The sequence below is a fragment of the Bubalus bubalis genome, chromosome 16 (assembly GCF_019923935.1).
Source record: "Bubalus bubalis isolate 160015118507 breed Murrah chromosome 16, NDDB_SH_1, whole genome shotgun sequence".
In the NCBI taxonomy this organism is placed as follows: domain Eukaryota; kingdom Metazoa; phylum Chordata; class Mammalia; order Artiodactyla; family Bovidae; genus Bubalus; species Bubalus bubalis.
Genome location: NC_059172.1, coordinates 26,147,165 through 26,163,766, shown reverse-complemented (window position 1 = coordinate 26,163,766; position 16,602 = coordinate 26,147,165). Strand labels below are relative to the sequence as shown.

Below are 16,602 nucleotides of genomic sequence, written 5' to 3'. Positions count from 1 at the left end.
CTGTAGCCCACCAAGCTCCTCTGTCCATGGGCATTTTCCAGGCAAGAATAATGCAGTGGGTTGTCATGCCCTCCTCCAGGGGATCTTCCCAACCCAGGAATCAAACAGGTCTCCTACATTGCAGGCAGATTCTTAACCATCTGAGCCAGCAGGGAAGCCCAAGAATACTGGAGTGGGTAGCCTATCACTTCTCCAGGGGAATCTTCCTGACCCAGGGATTGAACCAGGGTCTCCTGCATTGCAGGTGGATTCTTTACCAGCTGAGCTACCAGGGTAGCCCCACATCCTTACATGACTACTGGAAAAATCATAGTTTGACTATACAGATCTTTGTTGGCACAGTGATGTCTCTGCTTTTTAATACACTGTCTAGGTTTGTCACAGCTGTTCTTCCAAGGAGCAGGTGTCTTTTAATTTTCTGGCTGCAGTCACCATCGACATTGATTATGGAGCCCAAGAAAATGAAATCTGACACTTTTCCAACATTTTCCCCATCTATTTGCCATGCAGTGATAGGACCAGATGCCAAGATCTTAGTTTTCTGAATGTTGAGCTTTAAGCCAGGCTTTTTCACTCTCCTCTTTCACCTTCATCAAGAGGCTCTTTAGTTCCTCTTTACTTTCTGTCATTAAAGTGGCACTATCTGCCTATCTGAGGTTGTCAACATTTCTCCCAGCAATCTTGATTCCAGATTGTGATTCAAAGTATTAGCAGATGATTAAAATGGTTCCCTGTACATATCTTCCTTTAGAAATTTCAATCAAATACCTCTAATCAAATATCTTTAATACATTAAATATAGATTGGAAAGTACCTTGTATGGGAATTAAAAGAACCAGGCTACAGTGTCAGCTAGTCTTCACTTGCTTCTATTTGACCTTGGATAAAGTGCTAACTGAGGTTTCTCCTCTATAATATGGGGTACAATTGGATAGCCACTACTTTCAACAGGGGACTGTTTTCAGAACTAAATTTCTTATAAAAGACTTTTACAAAGCATAATGTGATTTAAGAATCAAAAACTGTGTTGTGGACTTCCCTGGTGGTCCCTGGTTAAGAATTTGCCTCATAATGCAGTGGGCACAGGTTTGATCTCTGGTCTGGGAAGATTCCACATGCCAAGGGGCAACTAAGCCTATGTGCCACAACTACTAAGCCTACGCTCTAGAGCCTATGAGCTGTAACTACTGAGTCCCTGTGCCTAGAGTCCATGCTCTACAACAAGAGAAGCCACTACAATGAAAAGCTCCTGCTCATCCCAAATAGAGAAAGCCTGCATGAAGCAATGAAGAGAGCGCAGCAGAAAAAAAAAAAAAAAAAGTGTTGCTATTGTTACTAAATATTATGAGATTGAAATGAAATATTAATACACTCTGTCCAATGATGAAGCTCATCTTAGGTATATAAGATTAGAAAACAATAACAAATGAACAAAACTCACCTCTCCCTGAAGTTAGTTCTTTATGAGCTAAAGCAATAATTTTCAAAGGCATTCAAAGGAGAAAACTGCAGAAAAGTATGGTGGGTATAGGGCTTCTCTGGTAGCTCAGCTGGTAAGGAATCCGCCTGCAATGCAGGAGACCCATGCTCAATTCCTAGGTCAGGAAGATCCCCTGGGCAAGGGATAGCTATCCATTCCAGTACTCTTGGGCTTCTCTGGTGGCTCAGATGGTAAAAAATCTGCCACAATGTAGGAGAGCTGGGTTTGATCCCTGGGATTGGAAGATCTCCTGGAGGACGGCATGGCAAACCATTCCAATATTCTTGCCTGGAGAATCCCATCGACAGTTGAGCCCGGCGGGCTATATTTCATGGATCGTAAAGAGTTGGACACGATTGAGTGACTAAGCGCAGCACAGCACAGCACAGCACATGGTGGATATGAAAAAAAGATGGGTGCTGGATGCTTAGCTCTGATTCAAAATCCATCCTATTGCTGTCAATCAGAGGAGTACTAAACATTTCTTTTTATGTATTAGACCTCCATGAAGAATATTCACTGAAGAAATGCCAGCAACTAAAAAGTTATAAATGGTTCCTAACTTATACCAACAAGACGTCAAACAACATGAATAACTTAAAATAACTTAGTCCTGGTGTTCCATATTACTCATGATGTCTGGAAGAACAGAACCATTTGAAGTATGGATAGGATAGTGGGAAAAGAATAGGCATTTTAATTTTAACACACTGGGAAATAACTGCTTTATTATCTAGGAATCTTAAATATTTAGATAGCTGTACAAATAAATAGTTTGTGATATTTTTCTTTTTGGTGATTGTGGGGAGTACTCCATTTAAGCCCAGTAGGTAACAATTGTAAGGAAAACTTCTTAATCAGAAAGTTAATAAAAACAAGTACTTGTTGAACACCTATACTAATCAGATGCTAAGCAGAGAAGAGTTAACACAGCAGGTCTGAAGTCGACATCCTTTGAAAGGCTTGTCAACAAGGTTGGCCCTTGGGTCGTATCTTGAAGCACAGATTTTGAGAAGTTCAGATAATTCCCAGAACTATTAAGAGTGGCTCACTGTGTTTAACTCTTTGTACAAACAATGTGGTTTATGCTGAACAACTGCTTTCCTTTTAGAAAGGTTATAATTTTGAGCCATCATGCTTGGCAGACAGTACCTATGCAACCAGCTCCCAGTGAAAACTCAGGGTACAAAGTGTCGGCCTAATGACATTCCAAAGTAAGCACCATTTCACGTGGGTCATCACAACCTTTGCTGGAGGACTTAAGCATATCCTGTATGGTCTATAGGATGAAGACACAAATGCCTGTAACTAAGTGATTTCCTTTGTACTTTGCCCCATTCACCTTTTCCTTTTGTTGATTCTGTCTTGCCTGCTTTTACTCTAATAAATCATAACAGAGGAGCCTGTGGGGCTATACAGTCCACGGAGTTGGAAACAATCAGACACAAATGAGCAACTAAACCACCACCATGGGGTCAGCCATATGATGGATTCTATGAGTCATTCCAGTAAATCATCAAACACGGAGGTGGTCTTAGAGACCCAGGACATATGCCATTTATGCATGTATGTATGGCGTATGTTTATTTGTATGTATTTATGCATTAATTTGGGGCTTCTCTGATAGCTCAATAGTGAAGAATCTGCCCGCAATATGGGAGACTTGGGTGTGATCCCGAGGTCGGGAAGATTCCGTGGAAAAGGAAATGGCAACCCACTCTAGTATTCTTGCCTGGAGAAGAATTCTGTCCCATGGACAGAAGAGCCTGGCAGGCTACAGTCCACAGGGTTGCAAGAGTAGGACATGACTTAGCGACTAAACCACCAATTGGATATTCTTGGCTACTTGGTTGTAAATTAACTGACCATATATGCACGGGTTTATTTCTGGGCTCTCTGTTCTGTTCCGCTGATCTATGTGTCTGTTTCACACCAGTACATACTGTTTTGATCATGACTGCTTTGTAATGTAGTTTTAAATCTGAAAGTGTGACCTCTCAAACTTGGTCCTTCTCAGGAATGCTCTGGTTATTCAGAGTCTTTTGTGGTTCCACATGAATTTTAGAATTATTCATTCTAGTTCTGTGAAAACACCCCATATTTTATATCTTTTTACCTTGTATTTCCTTAAGTAATTATTATTACTTACAGTTACAGGTATTTTCACTACTTTTTTATTGTAACTTTCATACTAGCATTCTAAGTGATTAAAACACTACTTTTACTATATGTTCACTTTTACCAGTGAGATTTATAATTTCATATTTTTCTTGTTACTAATTAGTGGCCCTTTTCAATTTAAAGGAGTCTCTTTAACATTTCTTAAAAGGCCAGTTTAGTGGTGATGAACTCCTTTAACTCTTGGTCATCTGGAAAACTCGTATTTCTTCTTCAATTTTTATTGATAACTTTGCTAGGTAGTCTTCATAGCTGAAAATTTTTTCTTTCAGCACTTTGAATATACACAAAATCTTTTTTTTTTGGTCTTCACTCTATAAACTCAGGCTAAGACAGTTCATCAAATCTGTTGTTTTTTGTTATTTAATCCTTACAAACTTGTTATAAAGAAAGTGTTACAATTGAACAGATAAGAAAACTAAAGGTTAGTGAGGCAGGATAATTTATGCAAGGTTATACTGCTTATATAAACTAGAACTCAAGACCAACTTCAAAACTCATACTCTTTCTATTATATTGTATTGTCTCTGTTTTAGTTCACCAGTTTTCTAAATAAATAAGAGAATTTTTGCCCATTTTTAGGCAAAAATTTATATTAAATATATTAAACTATTTTTATGATAAACCAAATATAGTATGGTTGAAATAAATTAATGTTTCTTTGATAACTTTTAACTCCTGCAGGGGGTGTGAGTGCAAGTAAATGAATGTTCAGTGTTTGCTCTGTGTATAAATATAGGAAGTATGGGGAGAGCAGGGTGAGCTTCTATCCATAGGATAATATTTCCCTAAAGTTTTTCCCTTTCTTTTTCTTCTTCTTTTTAAAAGTAATTATGCTAATATAATTTCCCTTAAATCAAAAGTATGGAAAATTAATTATTGTTGTTTGAGAACACTAGAAGAACAACAGTGGAATTTTAGACTGGCAGAAAGCCTTTAACGAAATAAATTTGTTATTTTTACAGAGCATGAACGTGACGCCTAAGGAAATTGACTGACATATTCAATGTAATAAAAATAAAGATCAAGGCATACTTTTTTACTATTATGTTTCAAAAATTAAAACTACTCAGCTACTACTGAGTTAGAGCATGAATGAGATAGTATAGAACCACTTAAAAACTGGGACATGATGTTAAAATATATATATTTTTAAATGATTTCATTTTAATGATAGCAAAAATTCATTCTGGGATTATGAATGCTTAAAAACTATCTACTTAAAAATTCAATTGGTATTAATAATAGTAGTTTCTAAGAGGGGGAAAGATGGCTAGAGGACAGGTAGAAGACAGGCTCCTTTTCACTGTAGAGGGATCTTCAGAATTTTGTATTACATGATATATATTGCATAAAAACAATAAATTAAAAAAGTGTTTTTAAAACTATAAAGCACTATAAAAAAATCCGAGGAGAAGAACCACATCCTTTACACTCGTTCTGTGTTTTCTAACTCAGCATGATTTCTGATGCTGGCAGACATTTAAATAGTAATGTATTTTGTACTGGATAAAACTGAATTTTTTGGCAATGGAAACCTAAACTTCTCTGCTTCAGGTTCCTTAGGTCTATAGTGTTAAAATTTTTAGAACAGGTAAACCCATGTACTTACGCTTCTGTCTGTCTGTGTTGCTGTTCTTGAAGAGAAGCTAGATCCATCATATGTTTAATTTGTGTTCTCAAATCTTTGTTCTGGAGGTGCAGATGGTGGCAATGAAGTTCTTTACTGAGCTCCTGAGGAAAACAATACAAACTATATCTCAGATTCTTTTAAGAATATTAAAGTTAAATCAATATTAATGAAATTTATTTTATATTGGAGTTAAGAGTTTTAATTCTTAAAAATAGGAAATGGTAGTATAGAAACAATTTGTAAAACAAGTATTCTAGTACAGGTAGTCTATAACTTAAAAGTGAGATAAGTTTCAAGTTTCCTTGGAAACTGAATGTCTCAGAACAAATTTTATTATAATAATAGTTTATTGGTCTATCCAACTTGTATATAATACTGTGAAAATACATTAATTTGGTCCATTTTTGCTTAAATGTCACTTTTCAGGGAGGCTTTCTCTAAGCACTACATTTAAAGACGGACAGTCTTCACCTCCAATAGTCTCTGTCATAGCATTGATTAGTAACAATTCCATTTATTTATTTGCTTATAGATTCTCCATTCTAGACCACCATAAGAGGCGTTGTCTCAAACTAGTTCAGTGTTTGGAGTTGTCAACTGTGTCAAACTGTCCAACTGTGTCCAACAACTCCAGTGTCTGGAGTTGCATACAATAAAAATTTCTTGGGGAATTCCCCAGCAGTCCAGTAGTTACAGCTCTACACTGGCAAAGCAGGCGAAACGGGTTAGGGAACTAAGATGACGCCTGGTGCAGCAAAAAAAAAATTCTCACCTTCACCCAATCTTGGTATGAGCTTCATCCTAGTGCAAAAGTGTAGAAAAGTTTTTGCAGTCTCCCGTTTCCTAAGCCTCTTGTATACATGCCCATATGTTTTCTAATTTACCACCTAAAATTATTTCTCTTTCCTCAAACCTACTAAGCCTTAAGTATGGAAAACATCAGGTAAGTGGTTATACTAAATTATGAATGGTAATAATGCAAAAGCATTTTCAAAATTTAAATTGGGAAAATTTTAGTCAATAAAAGGGAGTGCAATATTTTGGACATTGTAAGAGGCCAAGAAAAAAAGCCTTAAGGTAGCTGTGCCCAAGAAACTTCCTACAGATAACTCTCCTAATCCACTTTAGGTGTTCAATACTCCTTTACCAACCTGCAGTTGGCCACTGACTCTCTATAAGCTTAAGGCTTTTTTCTTTTTCCTTTCTAGGTAATACTTCCTAAACCAGTGGTGGGTGCTTTGACAAGGAAACAATATAATTCTATATGTCTGAGATATATTAAAGTTGGGGGTTATTATCTAGATGATTCATGATTACATTTCAGAAAACAACAAGTATTTTAGAGCAAACTCTCTTTAGGGAGTCAGGTCAGGATGATACAGTTAGAGCAGTCTTGGTATGAGCTCATGAGTCATGTGATTTTAAAGATGGCTTGACTATGACACAAATGCTGCCTGAAGTCCCAAATATGGTCTTTATGGAAATGACTTGACTTGACTGAAAGTTAAGAGGTTTACTATATGATCTCTTTCATCTTTTCCAGTTAGAAAATTCAACAACCCTAACAGTATAAACATATTTGCCAAATATTACATCTTTTCTCTTAAAAAAAAAAAATCCCTTATTTACTTCTTCTGATAATCTTGTTTTATCTTTCTGTATCACTCTTAAAGAGACAAGCCTTGATTCTATAACTATTTTATCCAATAATAATTCTTGGCTAGTCTGTCATCTTTGAAAAACCAAGCTTTTTCATGCTTTGATACACTAATGATTGAATCTGATTGGAAGAACATAGCCTATCATGAGCACTACAGTTAAGTTAGTAACAGCTGAAGTAAGAATATACTGAGAGATAATATATAAAACAAGAATGGCATTTTGGATGCCATGCTAGGCCTGGGAAATCATAATAGGGAGTTTATATATGGGAGAAAGCACCTAAGAGTGATTCAATCAGAGTTACTTTTTGGAAAGCTCATTTTAGTTGCAGTGTAGAGAATGACTGCAGTAGGCCAGTAATGAAGTAGGAGGCCACACATAGCCTCCAACAGTGGGGGTTGAAGTCTGAATTAGGGTACTGGTAATGGGAGATGTAGAAGTGGATAAATTTTAGAGGTTAAGAGGAAGATAATGCAGGAGGGTACAGAAAAAAGGGAAGCAATATGAAAGTCACAGTACTGGGTCTCTGTCTAGAGTTGTATGACTGTGAATAAATCTTTTCACAAAGTCATTTCTCAGTTTGTTTATATAAGAAAGAATGGCTTAGAAGTAGATACCTATTTCAGCCATGAAAATATCCACAAAAAAAAGGACTGAGAGTGGGATAGGTTGATGGGAATAGAAACAGTTTTAATTTTTTCAAATTATTTATAATAAAATGCATTAAAAAACAAGAATTGAAACACTAATTCTAGATTCATATTCAGGTGTGAAAAGTTCTGCTTAAGAGTTATAGAAGACAGACTGCTAGAAAAATTAGATTGGACCATAGTAAATAAAATTTAAATTTACTGAAAATAACCTGAAGAATATTAACTTCATAAATGCTAATAAGCAGGCAAAAAAAGCAATAATAGTACTACTAAAAAGAATACTGTACCATTTAAAAAATTGGGAGCTTAAGACAATTATGGGAAAACAAAGGCAAACTAGTAAATATCAATGGATTTTTTTTGCTTTTTTAATACTAAACAAGCTTTTAAGTACTTTTCTAGTTGGAGATGGGCTATATTTTAGACTGTCAATTACATGAATATACTAGATTATAAGTATAATGCAAATTATACTTAATTTACATTCTAGATGGACTATTGTCAATTCAGTACATAAACATAAATGCATACAGCTTTCAAACTGGTTTTATTTGGCTATAATACAAATAATGTTGACCACATTTAAAACTAATTTTAAAACTAATATCAATTTATTAAATTTAAATCACCTACATGATGAAAATTCAAGTACAGTCTGAATAGAATTACTTCAGTCTGACTTAAGAACGACCTCATAAAAGGATGCAATCACTTAAGAAAAACATTTAAATGTAACTTTATTCTTCTGAAAGTAAAGAAAAAGAAATTTAGTAGGTAAATAGGGAGGTAGAAGGCATATTCAGTTAAAAACAGTAAAATGAGTCAGTTAAATCTGAGAGAGATGAACCAAAATTTGCCTTATGAAAGATATTTATACAACAGTGAGTTTAAGAAGTTCAGTTCTAAGAAAATAAATCTGAATATAAAATATGTATGTACCTTTGGAATATGACCATTTTGACCTAAGAGTCCCATTTCCGTTTGGACACGATGGAGCCAATTAGTATTCTCATCAAATTGCTTCAATTCTTCGTCCCTTTTCTTCTCTAGATAGCTGCGGCGAGTTTTCAACATTGCAAGTCTGTGATCTCTTTTGCAAGTGGCCTGAAAAATAATGCATTTAATTGTCAGTCTTTTGTGATACTTGATGTATGTGATATTAGTACAGTGGTATATTTCCTTTTAAGTGTGCTACTGTAGCCTATTAAATTAGGCTATACTTTTATACTTAAAGCTATTTCCCCTTTGAAATCTCACAATACTGCTGCTTGCAGGAAAATAGGAAATTGAGTTGTGAGTCATTTTTATAAAATTACATGTTGAGAGTTTATGACTTTAAGAAAAACAATGGCCAAATTGAAGACTATAACTTCTTTTTTGCTGTTGCTAAAATATATGCTTTTAAATGTTGCATTTGAAAAGTTCATATGGGGCCTGACTCCTGTGATTTCCTCATTGAAAACAAAGCAGATGCATGTACTGCTCTTATCTTGCCTTCAGTTTGAAAGATGTGAAGAAACAGAGTATTCTATTGTTCTAAGGTTTTGTCTATAAGGCCTTTAGACTGGCTGTTGTCAATGACAGAAAACAGAGCTTATATCTGAGTGTCATAAACATCTGATCTCGCTTGATGGTTGATTCAGGACACATAATGGATAGCCCAAATATTTTTGGTGTTTTATCTACACATGAATTGAGTTCAAAACTGGCTTTCTAGTTTTTTACTCCAAGGGTCCTGCACACTATCATGGGCACAGTGTGGCAGAATGGTAGGACTTCTTTGGGCTAATTGCCAAAAGCCACTAAACTCAATAATCATCAGATATGATGGCTGGACCTGAGACAATACATCGCTAAAGGTTAGAACAAGCACTTGCAGCGGTTTTGGAAGTAGGGATAAACATACCCTACGGTGGGAAAAAAAAAAATGAAAAAGGAGGAGCAACTACATTTGAACTGGGTTAAAGGCCTCACTCCTAACTTTCTTGTTATCTTTCATAAAAGGTTGACATTTTGAGGAAAAACCAGGGAATGAAGAAATCTGCAAAAATAGGAAACAATGTCACTCTTCTTACTGCCTCTTTCTGGTTTAGAAAACAACTATTTTCATTAAAGTGTTACGTTGTCATGCAATGGGTAATTAATTGTTCTTAACTAATACATAACGTACTTTTGAAAATCTCAGTTTAAATTTCATACAGAATATTGGTAGATGAAATCCACATAAACAAAAGCTCTTTAAGGTTCAAAAATTTTATTTTAAAAGTAGAATGTGGTCCTGAAACCTGTAAAGTTTAGAGCTACTGCTACAACAGAAGGTAGGATACATGGCTTCTTGACTTTTCCTGCTATGCAGCAGGTGTGAACATTTAGGCAAGTCAAATTTGTGTGGCTCTCAGTCACCTTATCTGAAAAATGAACATAAATGTATTGTACCTGTCTGAAGGAAGGCAATTAAATCAAACTACCTTCCTATTTCTCTAATGATTACAAATATTGCAGATACTTTTAGTATCAGGGCAGGAAATGATCTATGGGTCTGACGGCAGTCAATATTTAACACTCAAAATTTTTGACTGAAAATCTCAAGAAATATGTTTTTCAGTTTGTACTTATGTTCATGAACTGTATCCTCTATGATGGTTCTTTATGGGGACATTTTTCATCAGGGTAATCCCTACTGAATTACTATTCTGAAATAAGTAAGTGTTTGGAAATAAATTCTAAAATATGTACATTAAACCCTCACATTAAAGTAAATTGTTTCCTATTAAAGTTTCAAAAAAGCGTTATATGTTTTATTAATACAATTTCCAAAATACCATGAAAGGCCTTGAGTGAGAATAAACATGTAATTCTAAAATTTAGGTATTATAATACTACCGCTTTGTGCAAAAGAACTGACTGCTAACACAGTGAACTCACTATTTCATTAATATAACTTGTATATTAACTCTATACATTCATAAAATTGCCCAGGACCTTCACTTTAATACTATTCTCAGAGTCCATATTCTAGAACCATTCATAGCTGAATCAATGAGATTCTTTTAGCAACTATGAAAGTAAACCTCTTTGGAGAGGGTCCAAGACAGATATAAAATTCCTTACCCTAGCAAGCAGTTTAGTAAAACTATACTTTGACAATTCTGTGAGAACAAACTAAATCTCTAGGTATCTTTCTACATTTTTCAGTAGTTTACAGCCAATAAACTTAGGAGGTTTTATCTCCATTGCTTACCTAGTCTCATGAGAATAGCTATAAAAATTGGAAAAGCAATTGAAATGACCAAAAGTGAGGTATGAGAAAAGGCAAATGTATTGAAAAAACCAGAATAAGGATGCAAACAGAAAAAACAAATCAGCCAAATCTATTTCCTCACTCGATGTCTCAATGTTTCCAATCACACATTCACAATTCAACAGGGTAAGACAGAGAAAATAACTATTATGTATATTACCTTGGTATTAAATAGACCAAATTTATTAAATGTACTAATATTTTAATGTTCAAAAAATGGCAACCTGAGTCTAAGCTCTACTAATACACTACTTATTTGCTTCAAAGATTGCCTCTTGACTATAAAAATAGACTATAAAATTCCTAGTAACCAAAGCTTCCAGAATTTGGCACTCCCTTTGAAATAGAATTGATAAATTCCCAATATGGCAAAATATGTCTTGTATCATGTTCCATTTCCAATCTATTCACAGTGGTTAACTCTGGCTACTTCAGATTCAGAGAGGAAGAGTGCTACAACCACTTCAATGGTACCTGCTATGGCAAAGGGGTGGGGATTGGCAGGAGGTGTTGAGTATAGTTATGGACGACATTGTACTCTGGTCAAACTGATGTTCTGTTTCGAATATTGTATTCCTTTTTATTTTTTTCCCACTAATAGTTCTTATACAGGGTTTCCCAGGTGGTACTTAGTGGTAAAGAACCTGCCTGCCAATGCAGGAGATGTAAGAAATGTAGGTTCAATCCCTGGGTCGGGAAGATCCCCTGGAGAAGAGCATGGAAACTACTCTAGTATTCTCACCTGGAGAATCCAATGGACAGAGGAGCCTGGTAGGCTACAGTCCATAGGGTTGCACAGTCGGATACGACTGAAGCAACTTAGCATGCATGCAGTATTTTCATAAAAATGTCCAGTATAAATCTCATCTCTCTACTACGAAGCCTTTCTTTACCACAACCAGAAGTCACTGTTTTTTACTTTGAATAGCTATAGCACTTAGTACTTATAGTATAGTAGGATCCTCAGAAGTACAGACTGAGGTCAGACTGCCAGAGTTTAATATAGGTTCAGTCACATTGATTAGGCATATATCTCCAGACAGGTTACTTGAATTCTCTGTATCTTTGCTGCTCACAAACCGTGGTAATAATAGAGGATATACCTCATAGGCTTGTTATATATCCTAAATGCAATATCCCATGCAAAAGACTTTGAAAAGTGTCTGGCAAACAATTAATGCTCAATATTAACCATTTTTATTATTGCACTATCCCTTACATGACAATCATACAGTGCTGTGTCATTTTTATATCATTTTATTGCTCCAACTAGTTTATAAATAATTTAAGTACTATAATGTCTCATACTTCTGTTTATCTCTATTGTGTCTAGCACAATCCTTAGGATATATATAAAAGTGTTCAAAAAAAGCTGCTCTCAATCAGCTTTCCATGATTGAATTTCTTGCCTTTTTACAAGACATAAATCAGATAACTGTACTTTCAGAAAATTGGCATTTATTTAAAGGAAACCTACACAAAATTGAAAAATATTATCATTACTGTAAATTATCAGATCAGATCAGATCAGATCAATTGCTCAGTCGTGTCCGACTTTTTGCAACCCCATGAACATGCAGCACGCCAGGACTCCCTGTCCATCACCAACTCCCGGAGTTCACTCAGACTCACGTCCATCGAGTCAGTGATGCCATCCAGCCATCTCATCCTCTGTCATCCCCTTCTCCTCCTGCCCCCAATCCCTCCCAGCATCAGAGTCTTTTCCAATGAGTCAACTCTTCGCATGAAGTGGCCAAAGTACTGGAGTTTCAGCTTCAGCATCATTCCTTCCAAAGAAATCCCAGGGCTGATCTCCTTCAGAATGGACTGGTTGGATCTCCTTGCAGTCCAAGGGACTCTCAAGAGTCTTCTTCAACACCACACTTCAAAAGCATCAATTCTTCGGCGCTCAGCCTTCTTCACAGTCCAACTCTCACATCCATACATGACCACTGGAAAAACCATAGCCTTGACTAGACGAACCTTTGTTGGCAAAGTAATGTCTCTGCTTTTGAATATGCTATCTAGGTTGGTAATAACTTTCCTTCCAAGGAGTAAGCGTCTTTTAATTTCATGGCTGTAGTCACCATCTGTAGTGATTTTGGAGCCCAGAAAAATAAAGTCTGACACTGTTTCCACTGTTTCCCCATCTATTTCCCATGAAGTGATGGGACCGGAACCATGATCTTCGTTTTCTGAATGTTAAGCTTTAGGCCAACTTTTTCACTCTCCACTTTCACTTTCATCAAGAGGCTTTTTAGTTCCTTTTCACTTTCTGCCATAAGGGTGGTATCATCTGCATATCTGAGGTTATTGATATTTCTCCTGGCAATCTTGATTCCAGCTTGTGTTTCTTCCAGTCCAGCGTTTCTCATGATGTACTCTGCATATAGGTTAAATAAACAGAGTGACAATATACAGCCTTGACATACTCCTTTTCCTATTTGGAATCAGTCTGTTGTTCCATGTACAGTTCTAACTGTTGCTTCCTGACCTGCATACAAATTCCTCAAGAGGCAGGTCAGGTGGTCTGGTATTCCCATCTCTTTCAGAATTTTCCACAGTTGATTGTGATCCACACAGTCAAAGGCTTTGGCATAGTCAATAAAGCAGAAATAGATGTTCTTCTGGAACTTTCTTGCTTTTTCCATGATCCAGCAGATGTTGGCAATTTGATCTCTGGTTCCTCTGCCTTTTCTAAAACCAGCTTCAACAAATTCAGACTGAAATTGAAGAAAGTAGGGAAAACCACTAGACCATTCAGGTATGACCTAAATCAAATCCCTTATGATTATACAGTGGAAGTGAGAAATAGATTTAAGGGCCTAGATCTGATAGATAGAGTGCCTGATGAACTATGGAATGAGGTTCGTGACATTGTACAGGAGACAGGGATCAAGACCATCCCCATGGAAAAGAAATGCCAAAAAGCAAAATGGCTGTCTGGGGAGGCCTTACAAATAGCTGTGAAAAGAAGAGAAGCAAAAAGCAAAGGAGAAAAGGAAAGATATAAGCATCTGAATGCAGAGTTCCAAAGAATAGCAAGAAGAGATAAGAAAGCCTTCTTCAGCGATCAATGCAAAGAAACAGAGGAAAACAACAGAATGGGAAAGACTAGAGATCTCTTCAAGAAAATCAGAGATACCAAAGAAACATTTAATGCAAAGATGGGCTCGATAAAGGACAGAAATGGTATGGACCTAACAGAAGCAGAAGATATTGAGATGGCAAGAATACACAGAAGAACTGTACAGAAAAGATCTTCACGACCCAGATAATCACGATGGTGTGATCACTGACCTAGAGCCAGACAACCTGGAATGTGAAGTCAAGTGGGCCTTAGAAAGCATCACTACGAACAAAGCTAGTGGAGGTGATAGAATTCCAGTTGAGCTATTCCAAATCCTGAAAGATGATGCTGTGAAAGTGCTGCACTCAATATGCCAGCAAATTTGGAAAACTCAGCAGTGGCCACAGGACTGGAAAAGGTCAGTTTTCATTCCAATCCCAAAGAAAGGCAATGCCAAAGAATGCTCAAACTACCACACAATTGCACTCATCTCACATGCTAGGAAAGTAATGCTCAAAATTCTCCAAGCCAGGCTTCAGCAATATGTGAACCGTGAACTTCCTGATGTTCAAACTGTAAATTATAGCAAATGCAAATAACTGAGATATAACATACAACTTTTAGAATAGTTAATACAGCAGTTTTTCAGAATCCCACTTAACTAACATATGTAGGGATTTCATAATAACAAACTAATATATTGGTTGGCCAAAAAGTTTGTTTGGGTTTTTCAGAAAAACTTCAAATAAACTTTTTGGCCAATCCAATATTAATCCTATGAGATATTTTATTATTTGAAGTCATGAAGGTTATCAAAAATACTGGCAACAATCTTGTAGTTCAAGAAAGTTAAAGTACATAGCGACAAATTTTAAACAAAGATATACATTCTAGTCTTCTGCCTTAAAATGATGTGAGGAACATTTTATATACACTTGAAAAACAAAATTAAAAAGAAATTTTCAGTATTCAATACACTACTAACTCTAGGCACTATGCTGTACAGTAGTAGATCTCTAGGATGCATTTGTTTTACATAACTAAAACTTTGTACCCTTTGACTAGTACTTCCTGATTTTGCCTTCCCCATAACTCCTGGCAACACCATTCGATTCTACTTCTGAATTTGATGGTTTTAGATTTTTCATATAAATAGTATCATGTAGAATCCGTCCTTCTCTGTCTGGCTTATGTCACTTAGCATGTCTTTCAGGTTCACCTATGTTGTTGCAAATGGCATGATTTTCTTCTTTTTTAAAAGCTGAATCATAGTGTATTGTTGTATATTTAAGAATCATTAGGAGGATAGATCTTATGTTAAGTGTTTCTGTTAATATAATACTACTACTACTAAAGTGGGTAGGAGGAAACTTTAGGAGGTGTGACACAGGATTATGGCATAGATTGTGGAGATGGTGTCACTAGTTTATATTTATCTTGAAACCTGTCAAGTGGTCTATGTTAAATGTTTGTGAGTTTCTTTAAACGTCAATCGTATCTCAATAAAGTGGTTTAAAATAAACATATTTTCAATAAGGCATAATAAATGCATATTCAGTAAATAAATTACTAATTTTGATAATTAGTTTAATAGTAACTGATATTCTCATATCCATGACACATTATTAATGCTTTATGATTAATTTCTTAGCCTATCACATCTTTCCCATTTCTTGGGCTGAAAAAACCTAAAATGCTAGTTTTTGAAAGCACTATAAAAGTTGGATGGCTTTCAGATATTAAAAAATATGTAAAAATTTTATAGATAACTGTTACCTCTGGGAAAGTGGGAAAAGACGAGTCGGTTAAGGTGGAAGTCTAACAGGACTGGGGGTTATCTACAAAAGAAAGGTTTTAATAATATGTGAATACATCTCATGTATTTAATCTCTATGTGATTAAATTATATAAACTACTTTGAATGACTGATTTAATGTATTATTAATAAACACATTTATTAATGTGTTTAATAAGTACAAAAGTACTTAAAAATGCAATTAACCTTATCATCAATGAACACCAAAACTGGGGAGAATCTATTATTTTCAAAATGCTTATTTTTCTGATTTTTGGTACTCCGGAGTTGCACACCTCCAACTATATATTTTTCTTTCCTGCTTACAACTCATGTTTCTTGAATTTACATTTTATTGACAACTTATTAGTTCTAGAAAAGTATAAGCCTTAGAGTGTGCACATTACCCTTTCCCCTTTTGCATTAACATATCTCCTTCAATATATCTACTAGATGAATGCATGACTTTCTAGTTTTTTACATAACATCCTGTTTACATCTGCCATCTTTTTATCTTGTATTTGGTGTGATTTCCTTAGATCTCCCAGTTCTTTAACTCTCTCTTTGTGTGCTGTGCTTAGTCACTCAGTTGTGTCTAACTCTTTGCAACCCCATGGACTGTAGCCCACCAGGCTCCTCCCTCCAGCGACAAGAGTTCAGGCTCCAGCATCAGCTTGCTTGAGTTCAAATAGTAGCTAGGACTCTATGACGGAGAAGGCAATGGCACCCCACTTCAGTACTCTTGCCTGGAAAATCCTATGGACGGAGGAGCCTGGTAGGCTGCAGTCCATGGAGTCGCTAAGAGTCAGACACGACTTCACTTTCACTTT

At 35.8% G+C, this 16,602-nt stretch overlaps 1 protein-coding gene across 2 annotated transcripts in view; it reads right to left on the bottom strand.

Annotated features, from left to right (window-relative positions):
• The window catches only part of KIF18A (kinesin family member 18A), an 84,965-nt gene that overhangs the window by 40,284 nt on the left and 28,079 nt on the right, over positions 1–16,602 (bottom strand). For both annotated transcript variants that reach the window (XM_006068008.4, XM_044929319.2), the window contains exons 11-12: positions 8,546–8,710; positions 5,271–5,392 (exon numbers count right to left, since the gene is read on the bottom strand). In XM_006068008.4, coding sequence (XP_006068070.3) covers positions 5,271–5,392; positions 8,546–8,710 — 287 coding nt within the window. The remainder of the gene's footprint in view (positions 1–5,270; positions 5,393–8,545; positions 8,711–16,602) is intronic.